The sequence below is a fragment of the Portunus trituberculatus genome, chromosome 2, assembly GCF_017591435.1.
Source record: "Portunus trituberculatus isolate SZX2019 chromosome 2, ASM1759143v1, whole genome shotgun sequence".
NCBI lineage: Eukaryota > Metazoa > Arthropoda > Malacostraca > Decapoda > Portunidae > Portunus > Portunus trituberculatus.
This window is the reverse complement of record NC_059256.1, coordinates 2,348,739-2,368,313: the sequence shown is the minus strand read 5'-3', so window position 1 is coordinate 2,368,313 and position 19,575 is coordinate 2,348,739. Positions and strand designations below refer to the sequence as shown.

At 42.0% G+C, this 19,575-nt stretch overlaps 2 protein-coding genes and 1 long non-coding RNA gene across 4 annotated transcripts in view; 2 read left to right on the top strand and 1 right to left on the bottom strand.

Moving 5' to 3' along the window:
• The window catches only part of LOC123502239 (histone deacetylase 1-like), a 14,376-nt gene extending 923 nt beyond the window's left edge, over positions 1 to 13,453 (top strand). Inside the window, 9 exon segments of the mRNA XM_045251471.1 lie at positions 729 to 841; positions 2,011 to 2,128; positions 4,217 to 4,368; positions 7,401 to 7,604; positions 8,368 to 8,472; positions 8,940 to 9,036; positions 11,445 to 11,753; positions 12,852 to 13,042; positions 13,045 to 13,453. Of these exon segments, the coding sequence (XP_045107406.1) occupies positions 729 to 841; positions 2,011 to 2,128; positions 4,217 to 4,368; positions 7,401 to 7,604; positions 8,368 to 8,472; positions 8,940 to 9,036; positions 11,445 to 11,753; positions 12,852 to 13,042; positions 13,045 to 13,188 (1,433 nt within the window). The 3' untranslated portion in view covers positions 13,189 to 13,453.
• Positions 1 to 14,186, top strand: part of LOC123502253 — a 22,903-nt gene extending 8,717 nt beyond the window's left edge. The window contains exon 2 of the long non-coding RNA XR_006673841.1: positions 13,871 to 14,186. This is a non-coding gene — a long non-coding RNA (uncharacterized LOC123502253). The remainder of the gene's footprint in view (positions 1 to 13,870) is intronic.
• On the bottom strand, positions 14,178 to 19,575 carry LOC123502214 (peptidyl-prolyl cis-trans isomerase FKBP2-like). Of its 2 annotated transcripts, none has more exons than XM_045251470.1 (4): positions 19,567 to 19,575; positions 16,597 to 16,771; positions 16,224 to 16,336; positions 14,178 to 15,414 (listed from the first exon to the last, which is right to left on the bottom strand). In XM_045251470.1, exons 2-4 carry the CDS (start codon positions 16,768 to 16,770, stop codon positions 15,270 to 15,272), a joined length of 432 nt encoding a protein of 143 aa, XP_045107405.1. In that variant the 5' UTR covers position 16,771; positions 19,567 to 19,575; the 3' UTR covers positions 14,178 to 15,269. The 2 variants fall into 2 exon arrangements, with proteins under 2 accessions (XP_045107405.1, XP_045107404.1); XM_045251469.1 differs by lacking the exon at positions 19,567 to 19,575 and adding an exon at positions 16,958 to 17,050.

Genomic DNA, 19,575 nt, shown 5'->3' with positions numbered 1-19,575 from the left:
TAACCAGTCTGTACCGTAGTGTGTTTATAAATCGCTTATATCCCCGTATTTAAGACTCCCAGGGTGAACTTTAAGGGTGCAGTGTGACCTAGAGTGCATTTAAGTGTTTGTGAGTTCCCTTAAGTACCGGTAAAGTGCGTGAAAGTAGTGATATAAGTGGGTTTTAAGTAAAGTGTCCCCATTGCTAGTGAGTGTGTACCGTAGCAAGGTGGTTTACCATAGCAAGTGTTATGGTGTGTTTGTGTGTTTGGAAGTGTGTTTTGGTGTGTTTGTGTGTTTGGAAGTGTGTTTTGGTGTGTTTGGATGTGTTTTGGGGTGAGTTGTGTTTTTAGTGTGTTTCGATATAAGAAGTCATTTTTTTCCTCCTCCTCCTCCTCCTCCTCCTCCTCCTCCTCCTCCTCCTCCTCCTCCTCCTCTTCTTCTTCTTCTTCTTCTTCTTCTTCTTCTTCTTTCTTTCTTTCTTTCTTTCTTTCTTTCTTCCTCCTCCTCCTCCTCCTCCTCCTCCTCCTCCTCCTCCTCCTCCTCTTCTTCCTCCTCCTCCTCCTCCTCCTCCTCCTCCTCCTCCTCCTCCTCCTCCTCCTCCTCCTCCTCCTCCTCCTCCTCTTCCTTCCTTCCTTCCTTCCTTCCTTCCTTCCTTCCACCACCACCACCACCACTACTACTACTACTACTACTACTACTACTACTACTACTACTACTACTACTACTACTACTACTACTATCCACAGGTGACATTGGCAACTACTACTATGGTCAAGGTCACCCCATGAAGCCACATCGAATTAGAATGACCCACAATCTTCTCCTCAACTATGGCCTTTACCGCAAGATGGAGATATATGTGTGTGTGTGTGTGTGTGTGTGTGTGTGTGTGTTTGGGGGAGTTGCAGGGTGTTTTGTGGTGTTTTTGGGTGTGTTTTGGGGGTGTTTTGGGTGTGTTTTGAGATGTTTTGAAGTGTTTTTGGTGTGTTTTGGGTGTGTGTGTGTGTTTGGGGGAGTTGCAGGGTGTTTTGGTGTGTTAGAGTGTTTTTGGGTGTGTGTGTGTGTGTTTGGGGGAGTTGCAGGGTGTTTTGTGGTGTTTTTGGGTATGTTTGAGATGTTTGGGGTGTTTTGAGGTGTTTTTGGTGTGTTAGAGTGTTTATTTTTTTTGTGTGTGTGTTTGGGAGAGTTGCAGGGTGTTTTGTGGTGTTTTTGGGTGTGTTTTGAGATGTTTTGAGATGTTTTGGGTGTGTTTTGAAGTGTTTTTGAGATGTGTGTTTTGGTGTTTTTGGTGTGTTAGAGTGTTTTTGGGTGTGTGTGTGTGTTTGGGAGAGTTGCAGGGTGTTTTGTGGTGTTTTTGGGTGTGTTTTGAGGTGTTTTTGGTGTGTTTGAGTGTTTTGGTGTGTTTGTGTTTTGTGTGTGTGTGTGTTCAGGATGTGTTTGGGTGTTTTTGGTGTGTGTGTGGGTGTGTTTGAGGTTTTAGGTGTTTTTGGTGTTTCAAGGTGTTTTGGGTGTTTTGAGGTGTTTTGGGGCAATTTGTGGGTGTTTTTGGGTGTATGGGTGTGTTTTGGGTGTAATTGTGTGTGTTTTTAATGTTTGGGAGTGTTTTGAGGTGTTTTTGGGCAATTTATGTGTTTGGTGTGCTTTGCGTGTGTTTTGGGTGTATTTTGAGTGTTTTAGAGGGTATTAGGGTGTATTCTGAGTGTGTGTGTGTGTGTGTGTGTGTGTGTTTGGGGAGTTTCAGGGTGTGTTTGGGTGTTTTTGGTGTGTTTTGAGGTATTTTAAGGCAATTTGGGTGTATATTTGTGCATTTGGTGTGTTTTGGGGTGTTTTTGAGGTGTTTTGAGATGTTTTTGAGGTGTTTGAGGCATTTTGAGATGTATAAGGATGTTTTTTGAACACCCATAAACACTCAAACCTTAAAAAACACACCAAAAACACCACAAAACACCTCAAAAACGTTACCCAACACACACCGACACACCCACACACCCACACAGCCTCTAATACACAGCTTTTACTCCCACACAGCGCCCACACAAGGCTACACAGGATGAGATGACCAAGTTTCACAGTGACGACTACATCAGATTTATCAGGAGCATTCGTCCGGACAATATGAATGAATACAACAAGCAGATGCAGAAATGTATGTACCTGTGTATGTCGGGGGGGGGGTGGAGGTATGGGTGTAGGGTGTGTATGTGGGGGGGTGAGAGTGTAGCTGTGTGTGTTTTTTTGTGTTTGTGTGAGAGAGAGAGAGAGAGAGAGTGTGTGTCGGGGGTGGGGAGGGGTGTAGGGTGTAGGGTGTGTATGTTGGGGTGAGAGTGTAGCTGTGTGTGTGTTTTGTGTTTGTGTGAGAGAGAGAGAGAGAGAGAGAGTGTGTGTGTGTGGGGGTGGGGAGGGGTGTAGGGTGTAGGGTGTGTATGTGGGGTGAGAGTGTAGCTGTGTGTGTGTTTTGTGTTTGTGTGAGAGAGAGAGAGAGTGTGTGTGTGGGGTGGGGAAGGTGTAGGGTGTAGGGTGTTTATGTGGGGTGAGTGTAGCTGTGTGTGTGTTTGTGTTTGTGTGAGAGAGAGAGAGTGTGTGTGTGTGGGGGTGGGGGGTGTAGGGTGTGTATGTGGGGTGAGAGTGTAGCTGTGTGTGTGTTTTGTGTGTGGAGAGAGAGAGTGAGGGGAGAGGTGTGTGTGGGGGTGGGGAAGGGTTTAGGGTGTAGGGTGTAGGGTGTGTATGTGGGGGTGAGAGTGTAGCTGTGTGTGTTTTTTGTGTTTGTGTAGAGAGAGAGAGATGGGGAGAGTGTCTGAGTGTGTGTGTGTGTGTGTGTGTGTAGTGGTGTAAGAGAGAGAGAGAGAGAGTTTTTTATGGTGTTTAGAGACAGTTTGTGGTGTTTTTAAGGTATTTTAAGGCAATTTTGAGATCAATTAGGATGTTTTAATTTTTTTTGTGTTTTGAGAAAGTTTAGGGTATTTTAAGGACATTTTAAAGCATATTAAGACAGTTTAGGCTACTTTAAGGACATTTTAGGGCATTTTGAAACAGTTTAGTCATTTTAAGGTAATTTTTAGACAGTTTAGGGTATTTAAAGGTAGTTTGGGGTGTTTAAGGGCATTTCAAGACAGTTTAGGGTGTTTTGTGGGTATATCAAGACAGTTTAGGGCCTTTTAAGACAGTTTAGGGTATTTTGCAGGCATTTTAAGTCAGTTTAGGATATTTTAAGGACCTTTTAAGCCAGTTCATTGTATTTTGAGATAGTTTAGGGCATTTTAAGACATTTTAGGGTATTTCTAGGGTAAAATAAGACATTTTATTGCATTTTAAGGCAGTTTAGAATATTTTAAGGGCATTTTAAGACAATTCAGGGCATTTTAAGTCAGTCTAAAGTGTTTTAAGGACATTAGAAGACAATTTAAGGCATTTTAAGACATTTTAGAGCATTTTAAGACAGTTTAGTGCATTTTAAGACAGTTTAGGGCATTGTTAAAACAAATTAGGCCATTTTAAGACAGTTTAGGGCATTTTAAGACAATTTAGGGCATTTTAAGACAATTTAGGGCATTTTAAGACAGTTTAGAGCATTTTTAAGACAATTTAGGGCATTTTAAGACAGTAAGACAGTTTAGGGCATTTTAAGACAATTTAGGGCATTTTAAGACAGTTTAGAGCATTTTTAGACAAATCAGGGCATTTTAAGACAGTTTAGGGCATTTTAAGACAATTTAGGGCATTTTAAGAATTTAGGGCATTTTAAGACAATTTAGGGCATAGTAAGACAGTTTAGGACATTTTTAAGACAATTCAGGCCATTTTAAGATAATTTTGGACATTTTAAGACAATTTGGGACATTTTAAGACAGTTTAGAGCATTTTTAAGACAATTTAGGGGATTTTAAGACAGTTTAGAGCATTTTAAGATAATTCAGGGCATTTTAAGAAAGTTTAGAGCATTTTAAGACAATTTAGAGCATTTTAAGACAATTTAGGGCATTTTAAGACAATTTATGGCATTTTAAGACAATTTAGGGCATTTTAAGGCAATTTAGAGCATTTTAAGACAATTCAGGGCATTTTAAGACAATTAAGAACATTTTAAGATAATTCAGGGCATTTTAAGATAATTTAGGACATTTTAAGACAATTTGGGACAGTTTAGAGCATTTTAAGACAATTCAGGGCAGTTTAGGGCACTTTAAGGACATACTTGACACCACTACCACTACCACCACCACCACTACCCTTCCAGTCAACGTGGGTGAGGACTGCCCAGTGTTTGACGGACTGTATGAGTTCTGCCAGCTGTCCTCAGGCGGCTCCATCGCTGGTGCTGTCAAACTCAACAAGCAGGCCTGTGATATTGCTGTCAACTGGGCTGGCGGACTGCACCACGCCAAGAAGGTGAGGAGGAGGGGAGGAGGAGGAGGAAGAGGAGGAGGAGGAGTAGGTGAAGGAGGAAGGAAGAGGTGGTGGTGGTAGGAGATGGTGGTGGAGGAGGAGGAGGAAGAGGTGGTGGTGGAGGAGGTGGTGGTGGAGAGAGAGATGGAAGGAGGAGGAGGAGGAGGAGGTGGTGGTGGTGGAGGAGGAGGAGGAAGAGGTGGTGGTGGAGAGAGAGATGGAAGGAGGAGGAGGAGGAGGAGGAGGAGGAAGAGGTGGTGGTGATGGTGGTGGAGAGAGAGATGGAGGAGGAGGAGGAGGAGGAAGAAGAAGAAGAAGAAAAAGAAGAAGAAGGAGGAGGAGGAGGAGGAAAAGTTTTTGGTTTAGTGGATGAGGAGGAAGAGGTAAAGGAATACAGAATACTCCTATTGTACCATAAAACACTCCTTATCACGTTTACCGCCATATGTACCATCGATGGTACATTTCATATCTTCAGTAACCGCCACATGTACCAGCGGTGGTACATTAATGAGGTTTTTTTCCTTTTCAATCAGTATTTCTAACAATACAATAGACAAAATGCAAACACAAATATTTTAAGTGATAGTTTATTGGTCAATTTCTTCAAAACTATAGCATTGAAAGATATTAATACATAGGAAATGTTTTTTTTTTTTCCATGAAATGAAAAAAATTTTTTTATAAACAGTTTATAAACAGTTTAATTTGCATTTCCTTACATTCTATAGCAAAAAAGTAGCAAATTAAGAATTATCAAACATTATTTTTCACTCATCAAAGTACAAAAATGAAAAATTACCACATAAAAGCAAAGTCCTTGAAAAAAAAATATATAATGATCTGATGCAATCACTCATGATACCCATCACAAAATAAATGTCCTTGTAACAACTACAATGCTTGTTTCCTATTTATAGCAAGACAAATGATTTTTTTTTTTTTCCTACAAACACTTTCTTTACAGAGTGAATTCTTTCAAAACATGAGATACACAGATGTGGACTGCCATCACATTTTACACACAGTTTTACTCTCCTAGCTTTTGCAGGTGCAGTTGCACTTCCTTCATTTAGACTAAGGGTCTGATAGCACCCTCTGCACCTTTTCCTTGTTGTTCTACATTGACCTTGCAATTCAACAAGGAAATGAGATGATCTTTTACCTCCCAGAGAGAGAGACTCTCTTCCAATGCTTATTTTCTCTGTTGGAGTTCAATATGAATAGTATTTGTTTCATCATTTGAGCCACAAGTGCATCATACAATGTTATGACCACCGGTGGTTCATGTGGCGCTGCTGAGGTGCTCAGACTAATGTATCACCATACATACGTACCACCCGTGTAACAACACTTTGACAGGTCTAAGAGAATCTATTTGAGGAGCAAAATGCATACCCACCTTCTCGCTCCGCTGCTACCACAGCACTGACCGTTGGAGCGTGGTAAACATCATGGCACCACGGGGCAATTCCCAAACTGCCTTATGGCAGTTAACGTGTTAAACACCCTTTAACACCACAAACTACTCCCTTAACACACTTTAACACCACGAACTACTCCCTTAACACACTTTAACACCATAAACTACTCCCTTAACATCCCTAAAACACCCAAAAATATTACAAACCATCCAGATATCATCTCTAAAATATCCTAAACACCACAAAAATCACCCAAAATCCCTAAAACATTACAAAACTCCCCCACACAACCCCAAAAACACTCAAAAACATCCCCAAAACATCCCAAAAACATCCCCAAAACACCCCCAAAAACCTCCTTCAAACCCCTGCAGAGTGAGGCATCTGGGTTCTGCTACGTGAACGGCATCGTGCTGGCAATCCTGGAGCTCTTGAAGTACCACCAGCGTGTTCTGTACATTGACATTGACATCAAAACACCACAAAACTCCTCTAAAACACCCAGCTCACTGCAAAACACTCCAAAATACTCCAAAATACCCTCAAAACATTCTTAAAACTCTCAAAAACATCCCTAAAACACCCGAAAACACTACAAAACACCCCAAAACACCCACAAACACCCCAAAACACTCAAAAACATCCCTAAACACATCAAAACATGCCGTAAACACCCCAAAACACTCAAAAACACCCCAATATACCTCAAAACATCCCAAAACACCCCAAAAACCCCCTAAAACACCCTTCAAACCCCCTAAAAACCTCTCCAAACCCCTGCAGAGTGAGGCATCTGGGTTCTGTTACGTGAACGACATCGTGCTGGCAATCCTGGAGCTCTTGAAGTACCACCAGCGTGTTCTGTACATTGACATAGACATCAAAACCCCACAAAACTCCCCTAAAACACCCAACCCACTGCAAAACACTCCAAAATACCCTCAAAACACCCCAAAACATTCTTAAAACTCTCAAAAACATCCCTAAAACACCCTAAAACACTACAAAACACCCCAAAACACCCACAAACACCCCTAAACACTCAAAAGCATCCCTAAACACATCAAAACATGCCCAAAACACTCAAAAACACCCCAATATCATCCCAAAAATACCTCAAAACACCCCAAAACACTACAAAACACCCCAAAACATCTCAAAACATCCTTCAAACCCCCTAAAAACCTCTCCAAACCCCTGCAGAGTGAGGCATCTGGGTTCTGTTACGTGAACGACATCGTGCTGGCAATCCTGGAGCTCTTGAAGTACCACCAGCGTGTTCTGTACATCGACATTGACTTCAAAACACTCAAAACTCCTCTAAAACACCCCAAAACCACTGCAAAACACTCCAAAATACCCTCAAAACACCCCAAAATATTCTTAAAACTCTCAAAAACATCCCTAAAACACTACAAAACACCCCAAAACACCCACAAACACCCCAAAACACTCAAAAACATTCCTAAACACATCAAAACATGCCGTAAACACCCAAAACACTCAAAACACCCCAATATCATCCCAAAAATATCTCAAAACACCCCAAAACACTCAAAAACACTACAAAACATCTCAAAACCCCCTAAAACCCACTTCAAACCCCTGCAGAGTGAGGCATCTGGGTTCTGTTACGTGAACGACATCGTGCTGGCAATCCTGGAGCTCTTGAAGTACCACCAGCGTGTTCTGTACATTGACATTGACATTCACCATGGCGACGGTGTTGAGGAGGCATTCTACACCACTGATCGGGTCATGACAGTGTCTTTCCACAAGTATGGCGAGTACTTCCCTGGCACTGGCGACCTCAGGGTAAGTGGAGGGGGCGGTGGGGGGAGGGAGGCATTTGCAGGTTTGAATCTTTGGGTGTTTTTAAGGGTTTTTGAGTGTTTTTAAGGGTGTTTGGGTATTTTTAAGGGTGTTTGGTGTGTTTATTAAGGATGTTTTAGGGTGTTTTAATTTTAAAGGTGTTTGGGTGTTTTAAGGGTGTCTGGGTGATTTTTGAGGTATTTTGAGGATGTTTTAGGGTGTTTGGGTGTTTTTAAGGGTGTTTGGGTATTTTTTAGGGATATTAAGGGTGTTTGGGTGTTTTTAAGGGTGTTTGGGTGATTTTAAAGGTGTTTGGGTGTTTTTAAGGGTGTCTGGGTGTTTTTGAGGGATATTAAGGATGTTTTAGGGTGTTTTTAAGGGTGTTTGGGTATTTTTGAGGGATATTAAAGATGTTTTAGGGTGTTTGGGTGTTTTTAAGGGTGTCTGGGTGTTTTAAGGGTGTTTGGATGTTTCTGAGGGATACTAAGGATGTTTTAGGGTGTTTTTAAGGGTGTTTGGGATGTTAAGAATGTTTTAGGATGTTTTTAAAGGTGTTTGGGTGTTTTTAAGGGATACTAAGAATGTTTTAGGATGTTTTTAAGGGTGTTTGGACAGGCAGGCAGGCAAGACAGTGTGTGGTGTGTTATATGTGTGTCTGTCTATCCATCTCTCTCACTCTCTCTCTCTCTCTCTCTCTCTCTCTCTCTCTCTCTCTCTCTCTCTCTCTCTCACTCTCACTCTCTCACTCTCCGTCTCTCCGTGGCAGGACATTGGTGCAGGAAAGGGCAAATATTATGCCGTCAATTTCCCGCTGAGAGACGGCATTGACGACGAGAGTTACGAGAGCATCTTTGTCCCTATTCTCACCAAGGCAAGTAGTGGTGGTGTAGTAGTAGTAGTAGTAGTAGTAGTAGTAGTAGTAGTACACTCGACCCTGGGAACAACAGAACTCCCATCAACGGATTTTGGAAACTATGGACAAATTCTGCAGTTCGGTTTAATCTACGGACAAATATTAGAATTGTTTGTCCCTGGTTGCGTCATTAGCTGTTCGCGGCCATGTTTAATTAATCTTCAGTCCGTGCTTATCTATTTCAGCTTATATATTGTACTTAAAGCTTTGTAATACAGCTTGAATGATTTCCTAATGCTTACACAATATTTTACGTACAATTTATAGTTTTTTACGCACTTATGCAAAGAATGGACTTTTGCAATCTACGAACCAGGTCAAGTGTAGTAGTAGTAGTAGTAAGAGTAGTAAGTAGTAGTAGTAGTAGTAATCGTAGTAACTCAATTCTCTGTCCTGTGTGTAAAATTGTGTGTGTGTTTGTCCAGGTGATGGAGACATACCAGCCGTCAGCCATTGTACTGCAGTGTGGCGCTGACTCACTCTCTGGCGATAGACTGGGCTGCTTTAATCTCACACTGAAGGGTAAGGCACACACACACACACACACACACACACACACACACACACACACACACACACACACACACACACACACACACACACACACACAAATGCTTCAAAATACACCCAAAACCCATAAAAACCCACCAAAACACTCCCAAATACACCCAAAACACCCTAAAACACTCAAAACCACACAATAGATATCCTGTTACCATAAACACCCTTTTAAAACACCCTCAGTCACCAAAAACACCCTGCATCATCAAAAACACCCTTTAAAACACCCTCCATCATCAAAAACACCCTTTAAAACATCCTCAGTCACCAAAAACACCCTGAATCACCAAAAACACCCTTTAAAACACCCTCACTCACCAAAAACACCCTTTAAAACACCCTGAATCACCAAAAACACCCTTTAAAACACCCTGAATCACCAAAAACACCCTTTAAAACACCCTCACTCACCAAAAACACCCTGCATCATCAAAAACACCCTCACTCACCAAAAACACCCTGCATCATCAAAAACACCCTCACTCACCAAAACACCCTTTAAAACACCCTCAGTCACCAAAACACCCTTTAAAACACCCTCACTCACCAAAACACCCTTTAAAACACCCTCACTCACCAAAACACCCTTTAAAACACCCTCACTCACCAAAAACACCTGCATCATCAAAAACACCCTCACTCACCAAAACACCCTGCATCATCAAAACACCCTCACTCACCAAAAACACCCTTTAAAACACCCTCAGTCACCAAAACACCCTTTAAAACACCCTCACTCACCAAAAACACCCTTTAAAACACCCTCACTCACCAAAAACACCCTTTAAAACACCCTCACTCACCAAAAACACCCTGCATCATCAAAAACACCCTCACTCACCAAAAACACCCTGCATCATCAAAAACACCCTCACTCACCAAAAACACCCTTTAAAACACCCTCAGTCACCAAAAACACCCTTTAAAACACCCTCACTCACCAAAAACACCCTTTAAAACACCCTCACTCACCAAAAACACCCTTTAAAACACCCTCACTCACCAAAAACACCCTTTAAAACATCCTCAGTCACCAAAATCACCCTGAATCACCAAAAACACCCTCCATCATCAAAAACACCCTTTAAAACACCGTACATCATCAAAAACACCCTTTAAAACACCGTACATCATCAAAAACACCCTGAATCACCAAAACACCCTTTAAAACACCCTCAGTCACCAAAACACCCTTTATAACACCCTTAGTCACCAAAAAACATTATAAAACACCCTGAATAACCAAAAACACCCTTTAAAACACCCTCAGTCACCAAAAACACCCTTTAAAACACCCTGAATCACCAAAAACACCCTTTAAAACACCCTCAGTCACCAAAACACCCTTTAAAACACCCTGAATCATCAAAACACCCTTTAAAACACCCTCAGTCACCAAAAACACCCTTTAAAACACCCTCAGTCACCAAAACACCCTTTAAAACACCCTGAATCATCAAAACACCCTTTAAAACACCCTCAGTCACCAAAAACACCCTTTAAAACACCCTGAATCATCAAAACCACCCTTTAAAACACCCTCAGTCACCAAAACCACCCTTTAAAAACCCTCAGTCACCACAAACACCCTTTAAAACACCCTCACTCACCAAAAACACCCTTTAAAACACCCTGCATCATCAAAAACACCCTCACTCACCAAAAACACCCTTTAAAACACCCTCAGTCACCAAAAACACCCTTTAAAACACCCTGAATCATCAAAAACACCCTTTAAAACACCCTCAGTCACCAAAAACACCCTTTAAAACACCCTGAATCATCAAAAACACCCTTTAAAACACCCTCAGTCACCAAAAACACCCTTTAAAACACCCTCAGTCACCAAAAGCACCCTTTAAAACACCCTCAGTCACCAAAAGCACCCTTTAAAACACCCTGAATCACCAAAAACACCCTTTAAAACACCCTCAGTCACCAAAAACACCCTTTAAAACACCCTCAGTCACCAAAAACACCCTTTAAAACACCCTCAGTCACCAAAAACACCCTTTAAAACACCCTGCATCATCGAAAACACCCTCAGTCACCAAAAACACCCTTTAAAACACCCTCAGTCACCAAAAACACCCTTTAAAACACCCTCACTCACCAAAAACACCCATTAAAACACCCTGCATCATCAAAAACACCCTCAGTCACCAAAAACACCCTTTAAAACACTTTAAAACACCCTAAATCACCAAAAACACCCTTTTAAACACCCTCAGTCACCAAAAACACCCTCCATCATCAAAAACCCTTTAAAACACCCTTAGTCACCAAAAACACCCTGAATCACCAAAAACACCCTTTAAAACACCCTCACTCACCAAAAACACCCATTAAAACACCCTCTACACCCACAGGACACGCCAAATGTGTAGAATTTGTCAAGAAGTACAACCTGCCACTGCTACTGCTTGGCGGGGGAGGGTACACGATCCGCAACGTGGCCCGGTGCTGGACCTACGAGACAGCAGTGGCCCTCAGCACAGACATAGCCAACGAACTGCCTTATAATGACTACTTTGAGTACTTTGGTCCGGACTTCAAGCTGCACATTAGCCCCTCAAACATGGCCAACCAGAACACTCCAGAGTACCTCGACAAGATTAAAACGCGCCTCTTTGAGAATCTGAGAATGCTGCCTCATGCGCCGGGGGTTCAGAGCATTGGTGAGTGTGTTTGGGGGGGTTTTTTGGGTGTTGTGGGGTGTTTTTGGTGGGTTTTTGTTTTTTTGGGGTGTTTTGAGTGTGTTTTGGAGTGTTTTTGGTAAGTTTTGAGTGTGTTTTTGGTGTGTTTGGGTTTTGGGGTGTTTTGAGTGTGTTTGATGTGTTTTAGTGGGTTTTGGAGTGTTTTGGTGGTTTGGGGTGTTTTGGTGGGTTTTGGTGTTTTGAGATGATGTGGGGTGTTTTTGGGTGTTTTAGGTTTTATAGGATGTTTTGGGTGTGTATTTTGGTGTGTTTGGGGTGTTTTGGTGGGTTTGAGGTGTTTTGGGGTGTTTTTAGGGATGTTTTGAGTGTTTTTAGAGTGTTTTGGGTATGTGTTTAGGTGGGTTTTTGAGGGGGGCATTCTAAGGGGTGTTTTGAAGTGTTTTTTTGGGGGGTGTTTTGGGTATGTGTTTGGATACGTGTGTGTTTTTAGAGTATTAGTATCCCTCACAAGATTAAGACGCGCCTCTTTGAGAATCTGAGAATGCTGTCTCATGCGCCGGGGGTTCAGAGCATTGGTGAGTGTGTTTTGGGGGGTTTTTTGGGTGTTGTGGGGTGGTTTTGGTGTGTTTGGGTGGGTTTGGGGTTTTTTGTGGTGTTTTGCGTGTATTTTTGGAGTGTTTTTGGTGTGTTTTGGAGTGTTTTGGTGTTTGGGGTGTTATGAGTGTGTTTTGAGTGTGTTTTGGTGGGTTTAGTGGGTTTGGGGACTTCAGGTGAGTTTGGGGTGTTTTGGGATGGTTTGGGGTGTTTTGGGTGTGTTTGATGTGTTTTGGTGGGTTGGGGGTTTGTGTTTGGGATGTTTTTGGTGGGTTTAGGGTATTTTGGTGGTGGGTTTTAGGGTGTTTAGGGATGTTTTGTATGTGTTTTGGGGTGTTTTAGGGATGTTTTGGATATTTGTTTGAATGTGTGTGTTTTTAAAGGATATTTGGGGTGTTTTGGCTATATTTCAGGTGTTTTTACCATATTTTAGTGAGTTTTTAGGGAGTTTTGGCAGATTTTGGGTGTTTTATGTACACACCAACCTAACCTAATCTAACCTAATCAAACGCCCCTAAACCACAGCAATCCCCGAGGACGGCTTGGCGGAAGAGAGTGAGGATGAGGACAAGGTAAGCCCAGACGAACGTATCTCTATCCGCGCATCGGATAAAAGAATTGCACCAGATAACGAATATTCCGACTCAGAGGATGAAGGGGAAGGAGGGAGGAGAGATGAGAGGTCCTTTAAACCCAAGAAAAAGAGCAAAACGTCGAGGAAACGGCCTCAGCGAACAACGGGACTGACGAGGCTATGGGGAAGAAGGAGGTGGTTGGGAAAGAGGAGAAAGGTGGTGGTGGTGGTGGTGGTGGAGGTGGTGGTGGTGCTGGCGGACAGGGCGAGGCAAAGGTCGAGTCTTGATGTGCTTTGGTGTGTGTTTAGGGTGTGTTTTTTGGTGTTTGTGTGTGTTTGGAGAGTGTTTGTGTGTGTGTGTGTGTGTGTGTGTGAAAACTGTCTCTTGTGTTAGTGTGTTTGGATGGCGTTTGTGTGCATGTGTGTGTTTGTCATACATTTCCACTAAGTATAAGTTTGATCCTGTTTTTCCTTCCCGATTTAAAACGTACCTTTAAAAATACAATAAAAAAACGACAATTTTGTACACGTCATCTGTTTGTTCCTGAGAGAGAGAGAGAGAGGCATGTATTTTTATCCTATTAATGTGTGTGAGCGTTTTTATGTGCGCGTTTGTGTGTTTGTATATGTATGTGCGCGTTTGTGTGTGTGTTTGTATATGTATGTGTGCGTTTGTGTGTGTGTTTGTATATGTGTGTGTGTGTGTGTGTGTGCGTGTCTGTATTTATTTTCTTTAAGCCAAATTTTTTCCTCACACACACACACACACACACACACTCTCTCTGTGTGTAAGTAATTGTGTGTGTGTGTGTGTAGAGGTTAAGATTACAAATATAGTGATCAGTATTCTGTATGATTTTAAGCGTGTGTGTGTGTGTGTGTGTGTGTGTGTGAATTAGACAACTTAGAATCTATGTATGACTTTTTATTGCACTCACACACACACACACACACACACACACACATAAAGAGAGAGAGAGAGAGAGAGAATGAACTTAAACCAATAATGATAATAGTAATAATAATAATAATAATAATATATTTTGATAATTTCTCAAAACATGTGTCGATTTGTCTGTGTTTGGAGTGCGTTTGCTGCCGCCGCCGCTGCTGCTGCTACACCCTCCTACACCCACACACTGCCATCAGCTGTAGTAGTGTTTGTGTGTGTTTGTGTGTTTTAAGAGGATAAAGAGTGTGTGTGTGTGTGTGTGTTTGTAAGCATACATATATAAAGACAAGTGTGTGTGTGTGTGTGTCAGTTAATAATAAGACAATTTTGTACATCCGGTGTTTTATTGCCCCCTCTAAACACTCGCTGTTTGTTTTGGTCACCCTCCGAAAGATACAATTGCAGAAAAACACACTTAAACACCACAGTGATGGCAGAACATTAGGTAGTATTAAAAACACACACACACACACACACACACACACACACACACGACTTCTCCCAGCCATACACACAAACACACACACTAACATTTTAGGGTGAAAAGTGAGTATTTTAACTTTCTAGTCACACAAACATAAAATAAACACACACACACACACAAAACAAGCCTGTGCACTCCCCTAAACACCCAAAACACACCCTAATACCTCATCCACACACCCAAACACCCTTACAACACACCCAAACATCCTAACATGCACACAAACACACACACACCTAATTTAGCAATCAAAACACCTTAAAACCCTCAAAAACAGCAAAACACCCTAATAAACCCTAAAACACACCCAACACACTCTAAACACACTCACTCACACTAACACACCAAGATACACCACACCTCTATTCTGTCCATCAAAACACTCAAAAACACACCCAAAACACTCATAAATACACTTATATCCCCCATAACACACCCAAACATCCAAAAAACACACTTAAACACACTTTTATCCCCTACTACACACTCAAACACACTCCAAACACCAAACACCCACAAACATATCCTAAACACTCCCAAACACATTCAAACACTCAAAACTCACCCAAACACACCAAAATACATCCAAACACACTCAAAACACATTCAAACACCCCAAAAACACATCCAAACACCCTCAAACACCCAAAAACACATTCAAACACCCGAAAACACACTCAAACACCCCTAAACCCCCACAAATACATCCAAACACCCTCAAAACACCCCTAAACCCCAACAAACACATCCAAACACTCTCAAAACACCTCTAAGCCCCCACAAACACCCCAGACTACCCCTAAACATCCCAAAAACACTTAAACACACTCCAAATATCCCTAAACACATCCAAACACCCTCAAAACACATCCAAACACATTCAAACACCCCCAAACACCTTCAAACACATCCAAACACACTCCACATTTATCCTCAGAGCTCCTCCTTTCTCTCTATCTTGACCAGCTCCACCTCGAAGACCAGGGTGGCGTGGGGGGGTATCTTGGGGGGCGCCCCGGATGCCCCATAGCCAAGGTCCGAGGGTATCACAAGTTTCCTCTTCTCCCCCTCACACATCCTGGGGGAGAGAGGGAGAGGGGGGGTTAGAGAAGAGGGAGAGAGGGACGAGAGAAGAGGGGAAGGAGGAGGAGGAAGAAGAGAAGGGTGTGGAGAGAGAGAGCAACAGAATAAGCAAACCAGGTCCAACATATCTCTCTCTCTCTCTCTCTCTCTCTCCTTCAAAAACACCTAAATTTTGTCTGTCTCTCTCTCTCTCCTTCAAAAACACCTAAATTTTGTCTGTCTGTCTGTCTGTCTCTCTCTCTCTCTCTCTCCTTCAAAAACACCTAAATTTTCTCTGTCTGTCTCTCTCTCTCTCCTTCAAAAACACCTAAATTTTCTGTCTGTCTCTCTCTCTCTCTCTCTCTCTCTCTCTCTCTCTCCTTCAAAAACACTTAAATTTTCTGCCTGCCTGTCTGTCTGTCTGTCTCTCTCTCTCTCTCTCCTTCAAAAACACCTAAATTCTCTCTCTCTCTCTCTCTCTCTCAAAAACACCTAAATTTTCTCTCTCTCTCTCTCTCTCTCTCTCTCTCTCTCTCTCTCCTTCAAAAACACCTAAATTTTCTGTCTCTCTCTCTCTCTCTCTCTCTCTCCTTCAAAAACACCTAAATTTTGTCTGTCTGTCTGTCTCTCTCTCTCTCCTTCAAAAACACCTAAATTTTCTGCCTGCCTGTCTGTCTGTCTCTCTCTCTCCTTCAAAAACACCTAAATTTTCTGCCTGCCTGCCTGCCTGTCTGTCTCTCTCTCTCCTTCAAAAACACCTAAATTTTCTGCCTGCCTGTCTGTCTCTCTCTCTCTCTCTCTCTCTCTCTCTCTCTCTCAGCTTACCCAATGAGTCCCTGGTCCCAGCCTCGGATGACTTGCCCTGACCCCAGAGTGAAGGTGAGTGGCTGGCCTCGGGGATAGCTGCTGTCAAACTCTGTGCCGTCCTCCAGCTTGCCCTGTGTGGGGTGGGGTGGGGTGGTTAGATCATTCAGTAACTCTCTCTCTCTCTCTCTCTCTCTCTCTCTCTCTCTCTCTCTCTCTCTCTTTAATACAAACACTCTCTCTCTCTCTCTAACTCTTTCTTTAGTTAGGTTATGTTAAATAATGCAATAACTCTCTCTCTCTCTCTCTCTCTCTCAAATTACCACCTTACTCCTCCCACTCTCTCTATATCTCTCAAACTACCACCTTCTCTCTCTCTCTCTCTCTCTCTCACCGCGTAGTGCATATGAAGCAGGTCGCCTCGTCTGCTCTTAAGTGTGCAGTTGTCCACTCTCTTCTTCACTCCTATCTGTAACTTCTTCACCTTCTCCTTCTTCTTCTCCTCCTCACCACCACTCACCACCACCACCACTGCCATCACCATCACCACCACGTAATCCAAACGCATGCTGGGGATTAAATAGAGGAATTATTAAGATTTGACACGGAAAAACTACGTCCTCTCTCTCTCTTTCTCCACCTTCTCCCTTATTTAACCCGTAATTTCTCAGTATCCACATGCAACACCCACTATCCACGTATACCCACATCACCACAGGACACTTCTCAACCCTCACACGTAAAATTAACCCAACCTGATTGATATTAATGGAGAAAATGTGAAAAAGGTTAAAATATTTCCCACTCTCGGCTCTGGTCACCACGCCGCCTCTCTAGGTAAACAAATCTGGCGGAGTGTGATTGGTGGACAGAAAAAGCTTATTATTAATTTTCTAAGGTATTTAAGGGGTATTTAAGGGTTTGGGAAGGTAGTTTAAGGTTTTTAGTAGGTCATGTATTTTTGTGGAGGTTTAGAAGTGTTTAATTTGGTTTGTTTTTTTATTTAGTTTTAGGCTGGTAACTTATCGAGTGGGTGAAAATGCGCACACACACACACACACTAATGGTAATAAAAAAATAATGGACAAATTAATAAGACACACTGCATTATTATCTAAGGGCAAACTATTAATATTCCTGAAAGACAGCCTTGATAGTTTTAGAGCCAGCAGGAGCCAAGAGATAAGAGTTTGCCCAGATTAGCTCTCACCACAATTAATTTTCCAAGGCCAGAGATAATTAACTTCATTTTCAAGAGTTTTTACTTTTAAATAACCATAAATCTTACTAATCCATCACCAGAACCGTGAAAATACCCTAAAAAACACGAGTATCTTCAACTACAGCCTTTGGAAACCAGTGATGGGGAGAGAGCAAAGGGTTTCAGAATCCACACATTTCAAGACTCATGTGGGGGATTAAAATAGTGAAGACTGTGGCCATTAATCTTCTGCCCTCCATACACCCTTGCTAATGTCAATAAAATGGTCTAATGGTACACAAAACTCAATTAAAATAGTGAAGACTGTGGCCATTAATCTTCTGCCCTCCATACACCCTTGCTAATGTCAATAAAATGGTCTAATGGTGCACAAAACTCAATTAAAATAGTGAAGACTGTGGCCATTAATCTTCTGCCCTCCATACACCCTTGCTAATGTCAATAAAATGGTCTAATGGTGCACAAAACTCAATTAAAATAGTGAAGACTGTGGCCATTAATCTTCTGCCCTCCATACACCCTTGCTAATGTCAATAAAATGGTCTAATGGTGCACAAAACTCAATTAAAATAGTGAAGACTGTGGCCATTAATCTTCTGCCCTCCATACACCCTTGCTAATGTCAATAAAATGGTCTAATGGTGCACAAAACTCAATTAAAATAGTGAAGACTGTGGCCATTAATCTTCTGCCCTCCATACACCCTTGCTAATGTCAATAAAATGGTCTAATGGTGCACAAAACTCAATTAAAATAGTGAAGACTGTGGCCATTAATCTTCTGCCCTCCATACACCCTTGCTAATGTCAATAAAATGGTCTAATGGTACACAAAACTCAATTAAAATAGTGAAGACTGTGGCCATTAATCTTCTGCCCTCCATACACCCTTGCTAATGTCAATAAAATGGTCTAATGGTTCAAAAAACTCAATTAAAATAGTGAAGACTGTGGCCATTAATCTTCTGCCCTCCATACACCCTTGCTAATGTCAATAAAATGGTCTAATGGTGCTCAAAACTCAATTAAAATAGTGTCCCAGTACTGAACTCAATTAAAATTGTGAAGACTGTGGCCATTAATCTTCTGCCCTCCATACACCCTTCCTAATGTCAATAGAATGGTCTAATGGTACTCAAGGTAAAAATGTGTCCCAGTACTGAAGGGGTTAATCATGAAACGTACCAATAACTTCAACTAGGAGGTGGATGGAGGGGGGTGGCGTGGTACAGGTGGAACTACGCATTCGAAGTCAAGGTAATTTTTCCCTAACAAGTGGGCTTTCAGTTAGCATGTCTTCTTTAGCCTGTTGACCCCCGTAAACCCTGAAAAACCCCAAAAAACTTACCTTAACACTGAAAACTCCAATAACTTCCACTAGAACCCTGAAAAACCTCAATAACTTCCTTGAAAACCCTGAGAAAAAAACATCAATAACTTCCACTAGAACCCTGAAAAAACCCAATAACTTCCTCTAGAACCCTGAAAACCACAATAACTTCCACTAGAACCCTGAAAAACCCAATAACTTCCTCTAGAACCCTGAAAACCCCAATAACTTCCACTAGAACCCTGAAAACCCCAATAACTTCCACTAGAACCCTGAAAAACCCCAATAACTTCCACTAGAACCCTGAAAACCCCAATAACTTCCACTAGAACCCTGAAAACCCCAATAACTTCCACTAGAACCCTGAAAAACCCCAATAACTTCCACTAGAACACTGAAAAACCCCAATAACTTCCACTAGAACCCTGAAAAAACCCAATAACTTCAACTAGAACCCTGAAAAACCACAATAACTTCCACTAGAACCCTGAAAACCCCAATAGCTTCCACTAGAACCCTGAAAAACCCAATAACTTCCTTGAAAACCCTTAAAAACCCCAATATCTTCCACTAGAACCCTGAAAGCCCCCAATAACTTCCACTAGAACCCTGAAAAACCCCAATAACTTCCACTAGAACCCTGAAAAACCCCAATAACTTCCACTAGAACCCTGAAAAACCCCAATAACTTCCACTAGAACCCTGAAAAACCCCAAGAACTTCTACTAGGTCGATACATACTATATCTCATAACCACCACTACTACTACTACTACTACAACTACTATACTAGAACTCATCCGTAGCTACCCACAAGGTGTTG

Bases quoted from the DNA above. Each gene is read 5' to 3' on its own strand.
- LOC123502214 (XM_045251470.1), bottom strand. From the start codon at position 16,770: ATGCGTTTGGATTACGTGGTGGTGATGGTGATGGCAGTGGTGGTGGTG. The intron at 16,337-16,596 runs GTGAGAGAGAGA...CACCCCACACAG, and splicing joins TGCTTCATATGCACTACGCG to GGCAAGCTGGAGGACGGCAC. The intron at 15,415-16,223 runs GTAAGCTGAGAG...TCTCTCCCCCAG, and splicing joins TGGGACCAGGGACTCATTGG to GATGTGTGAGGGGGAGAAGA.